Below are 14,217 nucleotides of genomic sequence, written 5' to 3' on the forward strand. Positions count from 1 at the left end.
GTCTTCAATAATTGGTTGCCCAAAGCAGTCCAGCGTCCATTTGGCAGCGCTGGACATGTGCGCTACGTGTCGCCAGTGTATACTAGTGGATTCAGATATGTTACGAAGATGCTGGGCAGCTATTGGAAGCTTGAGTAATTCTTCAATTCGCATTACCATCTAGATGCATTTGCGTGGGTCGCCAACGAAGCAGTGCCAAATCCCTGTTGTTGCTACCATGATGAGGTGGGAGCAGTAATGTTTTCGGTAACTTTCCTAGTTTTTTTTTAACCGGAATCGTTTCTCGGAGTTTTTCTCGTGAAAGCTGCCATTCTGCAAAAAAGTTACCAGAAATAAGCTCCGTGACGTACCTCCCTGGTATATGGTAATGTCACGCACCATCGACAGTCAAGGACGGGTGTTTTCTTGCGTTAGTAGCCGCACCACTGCCGGACTATAGTGACGTCATTAGAGCCGCGGTCAGGACAGCGCTCGGCGCGGGGCGCACGCTCGGTCACTGGTCACGTGTCTTAACAGCGCGGGGCGTTACCGCCGCCTCGCGATGACACGACAAGGCAGGGCCGGCAGGCGCTGATACGACAAGGCAGGGCAGGCAGGCGCTGACACGACAAGGCAGGGCAGGCAGGCGCTGACACGACAAGGCGGCGGCAGGCGCTGACACGACAAGGCAGGGCGGCAGGCGCTGACACGACAAGGCAGGGCCGGCAGGCGCTGACACGACAAGGCAGGGCGGCAGGCGCTGACACGACAAGGCAGGGCAGGCAGGCGCTGACACGACAAGGCAGGGCGGCAGGCGCTGACACGACAAGGCAGGGCAGGCAGGCGTGACGCGACAAGGCAGGGCAGGCAGGCGCTGACACGACAAGGCAGGGCAGGCAGGCGCTGACACGACAAGGCAGGGCAGGCAGGCGCTGACACGACAAGGCAGGGCAGGCAGGCGCTGACGCGACAAGGCAGGACAGGCAGGCGCTGACACGACAAGGCAGGGCAGGCAGGCGCTGACACGACAAGGCAGGGCAGGCAGGCGCTGACACGACAAGGCAGGGCAGGCAGGCGCTGACACGACAAGGCAGGGCAGGCAGGCGCTGACGACAAGGCAGGGCAGGCAGGCGCTGACACGACAAGGCAGGGCAGGCAGGCGCTGACACGACAAGGCAGGGCAGGCAGGCGCTGACACGACAAGGCAGGGCAGGCAGGCGCTGACACGACAAGGCAGGGCAGGCAGGCGCTGACACGACAAGGCAGGGCAGGCAGGCGCTGACACGACAAGGCAGGGCAGGCAGGCGCTGACGCGACAAGGCAGGGCAGGCAGGCGCTGACACGACAAGGCAGGGCAGGCAGGCGCTGACACGACAAGGCAGCGTCTGACTTGCCGGCCTGCTGTGCCATCTGGGGCCTGGGCAGAGGTCATAGCCGCCGAACAGACGAACTGCTCCTAAGGGGCGGGGCTTGGGGCGGGGGGAGCGCCATTACAGAGGGCCATGTGCGGGACCAGACCCCGTTGAGCCGCACAAGAGCGGGTTTAAACCGGCTGACCCTGTGCGACCACTTAGTGCGCGAGCTGTAATGGCCAATCCATGATCGTCAAACACTTCGGCGAGGTTCAAATGGAATCATGAACCTTGACTTAGACTTCGCCGTACTGGTACCGGCGCTGCTCAAGCCTACCGTGGCCCCGCTAATCCCCGGTCAGTCAGCACCTTCATCTTTTCACTTGGCTGGATTTCCCGGTCTGGGTGCACTCGCTCTTAGCGCACTGCATAGGTTCGCAACGCTGCCATGTGGCTGTCCGCCCGGATCGTTTGACAGCCGGCTGGACAGGCAGCGAGTGCGCGTTGCGCCGCCTCCGGTGCCGCGCAGGGGCCGCCGCTGACGTCGCTCCCCACCGCACCACTGACGTCCTCCCGCCGCTCCGCTGACGTCACTCCCGCCGCGCCGCTGACGTCACTCCCTCAGCGCCGCTGACGTCGCTCCCCACCGCACCACTGACGTCACTTCCGCCGCACCACTGACGTCACTCCCGCCGCACCACTGACGTCACTCCCACCGCGCCACTGACGTCACTCCCGCCGCTCCACTGACGTCACTCCCGTCGCACCACTGGCGTCACTCCTGCCGCTCCACTGACGTCACTCCTGCCGCGCCGCTGACGTCGCTCCCCGCCACTCCGCAGGCACGAGCTGCTGGCCGAGGCGATGAAGGCCGGCACGCCGTTCGCGCTGTGGAACGGCCCGACGGTGGTGGCCTGGCTGGAGCTGTGGGTCGGCATGCCGGCCTGGTACGTGGCCGCCTGCCGCGCCAACGTCAAGTCGGGCGCCATCATGTCGGCGCTGAGCGACACCGAGATCCAGCGCGAGATCGGCATCAGCAACCCGCTGCACCGGCTCAAGCTGCGGCTGGCCATCCGCGAGATGGTCAACCTCACCTCGCCGTCGGCGCCCAACAGCTCGCGGCTCATGCACAACTTCGCCGAGATGAACCACGAGTGGATCGGCAACGAGTGGTTGCCGTCGCTCGGCCTGCCCCAGTACCGGTGAGCGGCGCGCGGCCGGCCGGCCGGCCGGGCCTCTCCGCGTGCAGGACGCTGGCCGATTGCGGATAAGTCTCAGTACGAACTTCTTGCTGGAATGGGTCTTTGGTACCAGCGCCACGCTAAGCAGCGCTCGTTGCGCAGGGCCTGGCTCCTCCATCCAATCGTGGAAGAATTTCATGACCAAAGCTTAACGTACCACACAGCTCGGCAAGGCCTGTTCTGCCTGTTTACGTCAGCTGACCCTTAGCACGGCCGCCGCCACCGGTCCCAGGCTATGCCAGTCAGGGGGAGATAGCGGGCGCCTAAAGCGGCCTCAGCCCATGCGGCTACGGGCAAGCGAATATGAAGGCAGGTCCTCGGACCAGTGAACTACCGCGGCCAGCTGGCGGCTACGGTTGGGCCCGCCTGGCCCGTCTCCCGCCGACAGCGGCAGCCTTCGGTGCGGAAGGGCGGACTGTGTGGGACAGTACCAGATGATGCAATGGTACGGGGTTTATGGGCGGAAGCAGAACCATACATTTCTGAACTCGCATGGGAGCCGCCAAGCCATTCCAGATTTATAGGATACACGCGTGTTTTGTGGATGAATCAGATGACCCGCTGCTGGTCAGAGCGGCCACGTTTGTCAGGCTGGTGGTCCTGAGGTACTGTCGGCTGGCTGGTTTGGAGGCGGCTCGCTGCTGGGTCTCCAATGGAGAGGGAGAGTGCCTGCGGCGCGGCGGCGGGCCAGAGCCGGTTAGTCGGCGTGCGTGCCGGCCTCCGTGGGCGTCCGTCCAACCCCACCCCCGCCGCCGCCGCCGCTGCCGCTGACGGCCGCCCCTCCCGCCGCCGCAGCACCTCGTTCATGGAGTGTCTAGTGGACGCGCGCATGCTGGAGCACCTGCTGCACCTGAACAAGAAGGACCTGCGCGGCTACCTGAAGCTGGTCGACGCCTCGCACAGGTGGGAGGCCCGCTGGCGGCCGGGTGCGGTCAATACCTCGATGGGAAGCGGGCGCCCACTCTGCCCCGCCAGCTGTCGAGATGTTGATGTCGGCGGCTGATACCTGTGATACATGTATCGGTGGCTGATATATGTGATGCATGTATCGGCGGCTGATGATGTTCGGCTCTGTTCCGGTGCGGGAGACGTTCGTTGACAATGTATAACGTTGTGGCACTTTGCTAAGGCTGCTACGGTGGTTTTTCTTGACGCCTCGTTAATCATTGCAGACTCGTGGGACTGCAGTAGTGAGGTGTCGTTAGCGGTATCAAATTATGAACCGTGGTGCATTTGTCTTCACTTCCACCTCTGAAGAACATCTTAATGTGATTTTGTGCTGGACGCCACCTGCCCGCGCCACTGGCTGGGCCGAGCAGCAGCGCTGAGTGCACGGTCCGTCGCCGGTACTCGAGCCGCTGCTGACCGAGCGTCCATCTTCTGTCGCCAGGAACAGCCTGCACTTCGGCATCCAGTGCCTGAAGCGGGTCGACTATGACCGCAACGAGTTGGAGCGGCGGCGACGCGCGTGCGAGACGGAGCTGGCCGATGTCTTCGTCTGGACGAACGAGCGCGTCATCCAGTGGGTGACCAGCATTGGCCTCAAGGAGTACACCTCCCAGCTGACCGAGTCGGGCGTACACGGCGCGCTCATCGCGCTCGACGACAATTTCGATTACAACTCGCTCGCTCTGGCGCTGCAGCTGCCTACAGCCAACCAGCAGGTACGGGCAACTGGAGTTTTGAGCCGCCGTGTTCCGCCGTCCCGTGTGGTCTAGTGGCTAGGATATCTGGCTTTCACCCAGAAGGCCCGGGTTCGATTCCCGGCACGGGAGTGCTTTTCCGCCGGTAGTTTTCGGACTTCGATTCTTCATTACTTATTGCTGTAGTACTTGTTACAATATTCTTTATTGCTACAACATTCTGTGCGTATTGTAGGATTCAAAGGGGGCAACTCTTAAGCCCACCACTGAACTATGCCAAGTCCAAAAAGTGTACACGCATGCTAGTTCACTGGTCAGACATGATGGGTTGGTTGGGCCACACATTTGTTCCTCATGACTGAGGCTCATTTGTCTTTGCCAAATTTGTTAGACGCTTTGGGTCAGGAAGGTGTTAAGATTGGAAAACATCTGCAAAATCACACCACACCTGTGCATGGTGAAATCTTGCATGTTCATGGTTGAGTTGTTCTGGCAGAGATACTCAAGTCCAGATAACCCATGACAAACAGTACACACACATTTTACATGACAGTAAGTGAGCTTCAGCAGGCTGAAACATTTTATGCAGACACCTCAAAGAAAACCTGATAGGAAAATATATGAGTTGTCACAGCTGAGCAAAGCTTATTGAGTTGACTGTTAGAGTACTTGATATGAGAGTAGGAACACAAGTGTTGTGCTTGGTTTTTGTTTGAGTGCCCCACTGCCACGCTGATGTCGGTGTTTCAGGCGCACCAGGTGCTGCGGCAGGAGTTCAATCGCCTGCTGGTGTCGGGCACCCATCGGCAGGTGGACGAGTCCAAGTCGTGAACAGACCGCCCCCTAGCGGACGAGTCCACGCTGGGCGCCGGCCGCTAGTGACGGTCGGCCCCACTGGGGGGCGGGCGGTCCGAGGCGCAGTTACCAGGGGCCGGCGCCGCGGCCGCGGCCCGACTGGGCGGACGGCGGTGCGCCGCGTGTGGAAGGCGCTGCGCGGCGCGGCGTGGCGTGGGGTGGCGTGGCGCGGCGTGGCGCGAGAGGGCCGCCAGGCTGTGGTGGCCGGCCGCGGCCCTCGGTGTACTGTTGTCATTGGTCTGGTGCTGTCCGCTGTTGTGGCGTCTCTCACTCCCTCTCTCTATCCCTCTCGCTCGCTCGCTCTCTCTTCCCCCGTCTCTCTGCTCTCGGACTTATCTTCGTGTACATAGCGGGCGGCCGGCATTCTCGTTCTCTCCGCGCCGCGGCGTCACCTTCGCGGGCCGGCAGCCGGTCGGCCCCGGTCTTCCCGGTGGCGGCCGCGCGCCGCCGCCCCGCCGCGCCCGGTCATATCATTTGTAAATTGCTCGGTCATTTGACTGCAGCGGGAGCGGGATGAGTGCGGCCGCCGCCGCGGGCCCGTGCAATGGCTCCGCAGGGGCGCGCGCTGCGTCCGCTGGAACTCCTTGCGTCCGCGCAACGAGAGGCTCGCCGTCATCGTCATTCGTCGCCACTGCACGAGCGCACCGCTTCTAGTGTAGCGCGTTCTCTTGATTGCATTGTACATAGTCGGCCTGTGTTGCGTCGTTCGCATTCGTTAGCTTAGTCCAGTACAAACGGTGACTATTTTGTACAGGCGGCCGGGACGCGCCTGGTCGCGCGCCAGTTTGAGTTGCGGCCGCGCCGCCGCTGGTCGGTCGCCGCCACTAGTCAGGTCCGCACGGCGTCTAGTCAGGCCGGCGTCCGCCTCCGGCCCCCTCCCTCTCTGTCTGTGCCACACGTGTCGCGCGCGCGCGCTTTATTTTTGTATGGCTGCCGGCCGGCGGGCCGAATCTCGCGCGCGCTGCCGGCCGGGACGCGGCCAGGGCTCGGCCGGCCCTCACTCAGTTTGCTCGGCTCGGTGGCGCCCGGAGCATTGGCTTCAGTTGCGTCTGCATTACCTCGGTTTGACAGTATTATGCTCGGATGAGGCGTTGCGGCCCGCCTGGACGCGGGGCGGGCGGAGCGGCGCGGGCGCCGGCGGCCGCAGCCGCGCCGTCGCCCGCGGTTGGGAGGTCAGGTCGGGACCGGGGCCGGCTCAGGCCTGACCCGGGGTCGGCCGGCCGGGCGGCCCCGGACGTCAGCCCAGCCCGGAGACGGCCGGGCCCGGGCGGGACAGCCCTCCAACTGCCCTGTAGCCGCAGCTCTGCTCCCCCAGCCGGTAGCGTCGCTGTTTCCGTGGTGTGCGTGCGCGAGGGTGTGCCATGGGCGTGAGCCTGCGCTCCTGCCTCTGTACGCGTCCCATCGCTCTCCTTATCGCCCTCCGCCGGCGGGTCACATATATATTGTATGTTTCTCTACACTCGGTACGTTTTATTGGAACATGAATAATATATTGTTGCCCACAGCCTTCTTTGTGCTCATTATCGGCTGCACGACGCGAAAGCACTTACCAGCGCGCGCCGAATGATTTGTTTCGTGGCGATGCAGGCGGTGAGGTGTGCGTCGTCCCACGTCGTTGACAAATATACTTGCTGTATAACGCTTGTGATCTGTTAGCACCATGCGGATGCCCGTCACGTTTGTGAAGTGTTGGCTACAACTGTTATTTAAGGTGCGTTGCTTAGACTGCGGAAGAATGGGAACGGGGCAGCTGCCGTATGCCTGAATAAAAGAAGCACAGGATGTGGTTCCATTTTCGATTGGGGAGGGTTTCAGCGCCCCCCCCCCAACTTGGCTTCAAATCCCGAACTCCACTCTGAGAGCAAATGGGTCAAATCGAGGGAGGGACCCCTTTGTGTGCTATGTTGGGGGTGGGGGAGGGAGTCGTTTTCCACTGGTTTCCCTCAACTCATTTCGCGAAACGACGTGGCATCGCAACTGCACAGTAGCCTCAATCGTGTTGTTTTCAGTCACTGGGTAGGCGGGCTTGCATGCCGGACGTTGTAGGTGCGTGAGGCTGGCTGTTGTGATCTTAATGGTGTACGTCGGATCTCGCAATGATGAAAAGACGACTGAAAGCCAGGTTTGGCACGCCTCGGGCACGTGAAATTTCCTAGGTGTCGTAAAACAACGTTACATCTTCTCGACGTTGTTGCTCGTCTGTGTATGTGTACCCGGAAAGGTTAACTGTCAGCATTTAAGCGTATGCATAGGCAAAATGCCAACAGTTCGGTAGAGAGAGGGCGCGCGTACCCAAGGGCATACTGTTCGCGGGGTGCCGCCATGGTCCTTTGGCATTTCGTGTAAATTAGCATGGCATCAGCCACAGGCATTTTCAGTCAGCTGATATTTTGCCAGCGACTCGCCGTTTACGCCGCATTTCCCTAAATTTTCACGGTCGGGCAGGCGCTGTTTGCGGAGCTTATACATAAGTGAGTACGGAAGAAAGTAAATACGGTGCAACGGGAAACAAGACCTCAGGTGATTCTGCTGCTCTATGGCCTCGGTAATAACGTACAGATACCAAGAAGCCCGCGGAGTCTAGGTGTTTTCTGCTGGATGTGGGTGGAGTTTGTTATCCCGTCGGCTGTCTGGGTGGCTTGCTGGGTTACTGCTTTCTGCAAACACTCATTGTCATCCCAGTGCATGCTGAGCTTCTCATCTTGGCTGACATTGGTCTATTTCTGGGTAAGGGCTTTTTCCTGTGGATTTTTTTCGACAAAATTTGTGTACAGTTCTTGAGTGGTTGTCATCAGGATTGCATTATGTTGATAAAAAGCACAGCTTTGGCTCTTGGTATCTTATATGATAAAGCTTCTTCCATGGCAGGTTTCTCACTGATCTCTTGCTCTAGACTCAAACACATTGACCTGTCAAAAGTGGATGAGATGGAAGTTACCATTGCTCTTGCAGTCCATTTTCCTCACTGTTTTAAAGAGCATTTGGTAAATCTTGCTAAAGGTAGTGTGCTCAAGTAAAAGCAGCTTGCTGCACCTCTTTGTCTCATTTTCCCTCTTCCCTTTTCACTCTCAGTTAGGTGATTTAGTTGGTAAAATCATTTGAATGATATATTTACCTTTTTGCTGATTTCCAGTAAAACAACAAACCTTACAAAGCCTGTCCTTATTTTGGTATGACTTTACTATTAAAAGCTAATATGAGTGGCTGGTGCCTCCTAGCAAAACAGTCTGAATTTTTGTTCACAACATGGAAGCATTAGGCTGGAGCATACAACTCTTATTTTTTCAGGATCTAACTGGGTTGGAAAACTCAAACAGCATTGTATAATGCTGTTCATTCTTAACAGAGAATTATCAAGCCGACATCTGTCAGTTGAGCGATTAGGTCACAGTTCACAAGTATACTGAAAAAAATCACTACCTGAACTGTAAGAATGACTTCAGGGCTACCTTGCAAAACAGTGGTTAGATAGCCTTGAAATCTGCACATGATACTAGAGCATGTTCTTGCATACTTTTGTTCTCCTCTTTCAGTACAGATGACAAGTAGCTTATCAATATGAAGATATGCTATTCAAGGCTGTTTTTATCACAGATGCCTGTCAATCATTTTAATTCAACAGTTGGTCCACCATGACACCTGATGGAGGCCTCACATAATCTCACAGTGTGACACTCCTAAAGTGCCCCACACCAGCAGGGGAACTGCAACTTAATGTTTTTAGAAGCAAGCATTGTCGTGACAACTTTGATTCATGATGTCATCGCTTTGCAAGTTTACCTAACAGCAAAAAATGATTCCTCCAAAATGTGTCAAATTTAGTAATTGTTAGGCATGGAAACATTGGTGAACCCACTTTGCATCATCCTAAATCTTCCTGATCCTGGAAGATTCCACTTATCCTGAATGTCAGAATTTTATATTGACTTGTGGTGTATTTATCAGTACTTAGTTCGACCATAGGTGAGATGTAGTGCTGTTTATATTCATGACAGCAGATATTACATTTCAGCATAGCCAGGATGCACAGCCACACATGCAACTGTCTGAATGTGAGGCTGGACGTGGTGCAGCTGCTGGCTGAGCCGCCAGCGGACGTACCGGAGCCGCTGCAGCGCGAGCCGCTGCTGGCCGCCGGCTGCCTCTGGGTACTGCTGGGGCCGGACGGCGCGAGCGTGGAGCATGCTACGCTTCTGCAGCAGCACTCGGTGTCCGGCGCCAGTGACTGGACTGTCTGTCGGTGCCTCAACTGCGGCTGCGTGACGCACGCCACTTGCGACCGGGCCGGCGCCGCCACCGCCGTCAGCAAGTACCTCCTGGTGAGCGAGCCGCGGCGGAAATCACGCCCACCACGCCGTGGGACGCGGACCCGACGGTCTTGCCAGTCTTGATCGTACGGATTTTCCGCTCGAATGTCCCGGCGACATCACCAGCCGCGAATGCGCGCTAATGGGCACTACCCTGACGACTTTGGTGAAGTTGCAATCCATAATCCGCATTGTGAAATGTCTTCCCAACTTTTAAAAACAATGAAAAGAGACAGGGCAATAATGCCTTCTTGATTACTGTACATAGATGGTTTAAAATGAGTCTGGCTGTCCTGGTGCGGCCGGTGCGGCCCGTGGCTATCAAGGCGGCCGCCTGCCGTCAGTCGGAGCCGGCGCGGATCGCGGCGCTGCAGCGCAGCGAGCGCTACTCGCCGGCCTTCCGGATCGTGCTGCCGCAGCTGGCCGGCGCGCTGGAGCGCTCGCTGGCGCCGCCGGCCAGCCCGCGCTCGCACCCGGCGCTGACGGCAGCGCTCCGCCACATGAAGCTGAACGTCACCTCGTGAGTGAGCAGGCCGCCGCCGCCGGCCCGCACGGCAGCGGCCGGCTGCGCCCAGCTGACCTGTTTGGAGTACTCGTGCCATCCCTGGTTTGTTTAGAGGGGACGGGGCGGAGCGGTGGCGTGCCCCTCTCATGTTGCATCTCTAGATTCAGCGCAGTCACTGCATTGCGATAAATAAAGTACTGCTGGGCTCTACGACATTTCACCTCACTCAAGTGCAGGATTGTTCGGGCACATATGTCGTATTTACACATATGATGGATATGTGATATTATCAAATATGGCGTATTTGGGGACCATATGTGTTTATCAATAGCATGCGAAGTGTACGTGGATAAAACGTTGGGCTCAAGTGGTGTACGATTCTGTTCTCGATTTCAGTTTCATTAAGCGCGAAGAACACCGGATAGAAACGGTAGTCCAGAACTTCAGGGATGAAAAGCTGGCCGAACTGAAAGAAAGCAAGCAACGGGCTTTCGAGGACTCTCAGGCGTTCAAGAGGTGACAAACCTCTTCGGATAGCGCTTGCTCGTCGATGTACATTCTTCATATGCTGCGGATATTATAACGAAGAGCAACAACGGTATTTCACGTATTGGGGCAGTCCTCATATTACCGAAGCACATTTCATTGACGTATTAGCAAAAACTGAACATACTGTGCGGTCCATTGTGCATTGGTTGCTCGTTTCCGAACGGCTAACGGTCAGCCACCGCATATGGCCAGCTGCATCTGTCCCAGCGTGGGTCAAGTCACTCCTCCTTCAGTCTGCTGCTGCAGGTGGAGGACCAGCTGTATCTGTCCCCAGTGTGACTCTCTCACCCGCCCCCTCCCGCAGTCTGCTGCCGTCGGATGAACGAGGCTCTGACCACTGTGTTGCCCCCAGTGTGGCCCTCACCCCCCCCCGCAGTCTGCTGCCGCGGTGGAGGACCAGCTGCGTTTCCCCAGTGTGACCCTCACCGCCCCTCCCGCAGTCTGCTGCTGCGGGTGGAGGACCAGCTGTGTCTGTCCCCAGTGTGACCCTCCCCGCCCCTCCCGCAGTCTGCTGCTGCGGGTGGAGGACCAGCTGCGTTTGTCGGCGGACGCCGGTGGCGCACCGCTGTCCTCCGAATCCGAGGGACAAGACACCGTGCCGCCGCTGCGTTCCGAGGTGGGCGCGGCCACCCGCCGGTGGCGGCGACAGAGGCGGGTCTGGCGACGCCCCGATAGGCAGCTGGCACTGACGCTCACGACATTGCTCCTTCGTGCATGACGCTGGCCACAGAGGAGCCGTACTGGGTGATCTCAGGCAGACATGTTTGCAAATGTCAGAAAATTCGAAGCCATCGCCACGGTATTTGTCGAGATTTCTAGACATTCCTGCTCTCGGCTTCCTAGCGTGATCGGTGGTAACACGATCGTTTTGTGTGCTGTGTTGTGCCTCATTTCCCGATTCCTACTGTTGCCTCTGCCTGAAGCTCTGATCCCCACTCCGTCCTCGAAATTACACCTGTCCGGCCTGACACTGCCTCTTTTCTTGTGTCGACAGAAGTTTTCTGTCTTCGCTACCCCTGCCGCCGCCTGTACTGTAACCGCCGCTGTTTCGTGGCTGATGCCGCCCCGTCCGATACTGACGCTGCCTCTGCCGGCACGTGTAGCGGCGGCCCTCTGGTGTACCCAACCAGGACATGGTTGGCGTGTTCCTAATGGACGGAGATGACATCGAAGTAGCTGAGGAGGTGGACGAACACTTCCTGCAGGTGAGCCGGCCTGGGTGGTGTGGACGCGGCTCCGCAGAACACAGCCGCCTGGCATTGACCGTCTGCGTTAGTGCCAGGCGGCCGGCTGTTTGCATGGAGCTCTGCAGTGCCATGGAGTGCTGCAGACAGTCACTCCATGTCGTGGTGATTCGCGGTCCATTTTCCGACGTGCTGTTTCCTGTAGCCGGTGCTCCAGTCACTGTCATCCATTTCGACTTTTGCGCGGCTTTATCGGCCGTCAGGACGCCGACACGCGCGGGCAGGCTGTGCCGTCTGTCTCGGACCCGGCCACGTCCCGTTTTCGGCTGTCCGGGGCAGGCTTCACACCGGGTGCTGAGGCATCCTCCGCGTGTGATCATGCTTCTGGCTCCAGCCGCCTGCTCTGTACGGACTCTGGGTCGTTTGGATCCAGCCCTGTCACGCTGTGGGCGTGGCCCTGACTGTGACTGCTGTCTTCGTGAGGTCACTCACGGGTGGTCGCTGACGGGCCGCCGCCGCTGCAGGATGACGAGGAGCCGGACACGGACGACTCGGGCGTGGAGGAGCCGCGCCCGCTGGCGACGCCGGGCCGCGGCTCGCGCGCCGTCGATCTCGCCCACTCGCTGCCCGTGCACATCCCCGTGCCGGCAGCGGTGCTGGCACTGGGTGAGTGGCGCCAGTGCCAGGCCGCGTCGGGCCGGCAGGGTCGGGACACGCGTGTTCAAAGGCTCGGCCCAACTGCCCGCTCCGTTACACGGGGTCGCGCAGTCCGTGGTCATCGTCAAACGCTGCGCACCAGTGAATCGACAGTCACTATCGAGCATACGGCGTTGTCATGCTAGCGGCCGGTGTCATGGGATCTGTGAAGTGGCCTTGTGATTCTGATGCCTTCGTGGACGGGCCGACTGTCAGTTGACAACAGTCCGTTTCGTCGGGAGTGCGGGCACGTGTTGGGCGGCAGCTCGGATCGCCGCGGGACGGCTGCTGGCGTCCGGCACTGCCCGCTGGGTCCCGGCACTGCGCACTGCATGGCCGCTGGCGTCCCGTGCGGCCGCTTCGTGAGCTGACCCGAGCGTCCGCCGCGGCAGGCCGCCAGCGCCCGTCGGCCGTGGAGGAGGAGGTGCCGTCCATCGACCAGATGGCCGACTCCATACGCCAGCTGGCGCAGAGTCTGCACACGGAGCCGGGCTGCTTCGCCGACCTACCGCGACCGCGAACCAACACCATGAACCGCTGACCGGGCGGCCGGGGCGCCGCGCCGCGCCGCGCCCAGTCACGCGCCGCGCCGCGCTGCGCCCAGTCACGCGCCGCTTCACGCCGGGCCGGCTCGAGCCGTGCACACTTGGCTTCGTTCGGCAGGATAACGGCGGGCATGCTCTTGATATCGATACCCCGGACCCCCTCCCCTCCCCGTTTCGGCAGCCTTCTCTTGCCCGGAGCCGGCCGGTCCGCGTCGCACCGAACGCTGCCGCGAGGGCCGCTTATGATAATCTCTTTGGCTGTGTTGTTGGGCCTGCGCGAGCTGTTACTGGCGCGCAGGTGCCGTACGGTTTGCCGTTACAGATGTGTGCTGCGGCGTGTTGAGGGCACTTGTTCCCGCCTGGACTGAGGGTGGCGTCGTCTTGGGCGAGCTGTCGGGTCGAGTGATTTTGTAGAGTAAGTACGTGGGTTGCCTGCCGATGTTTTGGCGGAACATCGTGCGCTGTGTTCGGAGCAGCAGACCGGTGAAGACTCCGCCGGCGTCCAACTGACGCGCTCGGACGTCTTCAGCGGCTATGGGCAGCACGCGGATAATTACCCCGGACAGCAATCGCTTCCAATGGAACCCTTCTGTCTGAGCCGGCGGGCGACTATGACGGTGTGGCGGTCGGTCCGGCCCCGCCGGTGGTTTGACCTGGAACCACCGACCGACGCTCGGAGGGCCCGTCCTCCGCGGGTGCGTCCGCAGCGCCGCGCTGCGCGTGACCTGCGGACCTGTGATCTGCGGACCTGCCGCCGCTACAGCCGCGGGCAGGGCGAGCCAAGCCCGGCCTACGGCGTGCGCGTTCACACTCGGGCTGTGCTGAGCTCGGCGGCGCCGCAGCCGGGGGTCGACCTGCCTGACTGGCGCGAGGCGCCGCGGTCCGGTCCGGCCCCGCTCCCCGTCAGCGGACGGGACGGGGCCGGCGCGCGGTCGACCTGCCGGGGCCGGGGGTCAACCTGCCTGATTGACGCGAGGCGCCGCGGTCCGGTCCGGGCCCGCTCCCCGTCAGCGGACGGGACGGGGCCGGCGCGCGGTCTCCAGCCGGGGGTCGACCTGCCTGAGTGTGAGGCGCCGCGGTCCGGTCCGGCCCCGCTCCCCGTCAGCGGACGGGACGGGGCCGGCGCGCGGCCTCTAGCCGGGATGGCTTCGGAGACGACCCGGCTCGCCGGCCGAATGCTGAGACGGTGACGCCGGCGCGGCTCAGCAGCGGGCGCCGCGCCGGCGTACCGAGCCCTGCACCCGCCGCAGCGCTGCGCGGTCGACCCACCAGCCTGGCACTAACACTACGGCCTGTCGGACCCGTGCTGGACAGCTTACCACGCTTTGGCGCCGTTTCCCTGCGCGCAACCGCGGGCGGTG

At 60.4% G+C, this 14,217-nt stretch overlaps 2 protein-coding genes and 1 non-coding gene across 10 annotated transcripts in view; all 3 read left to right on the forward strand.

The window, feature by feature from the left end:
• Window positions 1–5,178, forward strand: part of LOC119091329 (liprin-alpha-2) — a gene marked incomplete at its 5' end in the record, with an annotated part of 31,732 nt that extends 26,554 nt beyond the window's left edge. For all 6 annotated transcript variants that reach the window (XM_037214049.1, XM_037214053.1, XM_037214051.1 and 3 more), the window contains 4 exon segments: window positions 2,174–2,533; window positions 3,368–3,475; window positions 3,963–4,236; window positions 4,966–5,178. In XM_037214049.1, coding sequence (XP_037069944.1) covers window positions 2,174–2,533; window positions 3,368–3,475; window positions 3,963–4,236; window positions 4,966–5,046 — 823 coding nt within the window. In that variant the 3' untranslated portion in view covers window positions 5,047–5,178.
• On the forward strand, window positions 4,276–4,347 carry TRNAE-UUC (transfer RNA glutamic acid (anticodon UUC)). The gene has a single exon. It is a non-coding gene; the product is annotated as a tRNA-Glu (tRNA).
• A 2,323-nt stretch (window positions 5,179–7,501) lies between the features above and the next one.
• LOC119091330 (uncharacterized) lies at window positions 7,502–13,195 on the forward strand. Of its 3 annotated transcripts, none has more exons than XM_037214057.1 (8): window positions 7,502–7,541; window positions 9,083–9,389; window positions 9,722–9,897; window positions 10,279–10,398; window positions 10,939–11,047; window positions 11,535–11,636; window positions 12,140–12,281; window positions 12,704–13,195. In XM_037214057.1, the coding sequence occupies exons 2-8, from the start codon at window positions 9,093–9,095 to the stop codon at window positions 12,850–12,852; spliced, it is 1,095 nt and encodes a 364-aa protein (XP_037069952.1). In that variant the 5' UTR covers window positions 7,502–7,541; window positions 9,083–9,092; the 3' UTR covers window positions 12,853–13,195. The 3 variants fall into 3 exon arrangements, with proteins under 3 accessions (XP_037069952.1, XP_037069951.1, XP_037069953.1); XM_037214056.1 differs by having other exon boundaries at window positions 7,504–7,615; XM_037214058.1 differs by having other exon boundaries at window positions 7,508–7,590.
• Window positions 13,196–14,217: the final 1,022 nt, after the last annotated feature.

Source organism: Pollicipes pollicipes, unplaced genomic scaffold (genome assembly GCF_011947565.3).
Source record: "Pollicipes pollicipes isolate AB1234 unplaced genomic scaffold, Ppol_2.1 Scaffold_3447;HRSCAF=4054_pilon_pilon_pilon, whole genome shotgun sequence".
Classification (NCBI taxonomy): domain Eukaryota; kingdom Metazoa; phylum Arthropoda; class Thecostraca; order Pollicipedomorpha; family Pollicipedidae; genus Pollicipes; species Pollicipes pollicipes.

Excerpts from the sequence above, each read along its gene's own strand:
- LOC119091330 (XM_037214057.1), top strand. The coding sequence starts at position 9,093 with ATGCACAGCCACACATGCAACTGTCTGAATGTGAGGCTGGACGTGGTG. Across the intron at positions 9,390-9,721 it reads CCGTCAGCAAGTACCTCCTG|TCGGAGCCGGCGCGGATCGC; the intron begins GTGAGCGAGCCG and ends GCCTGCCGTCAG. Across the intron at positions 12,282-12,703 it reads GGCAGCGGTGCTGGCACTGG|GCCGCCAGCGCCCGTCGGCC; the intron begins GTGAGTGGCGCC and ends CCGCCGCGGCAG.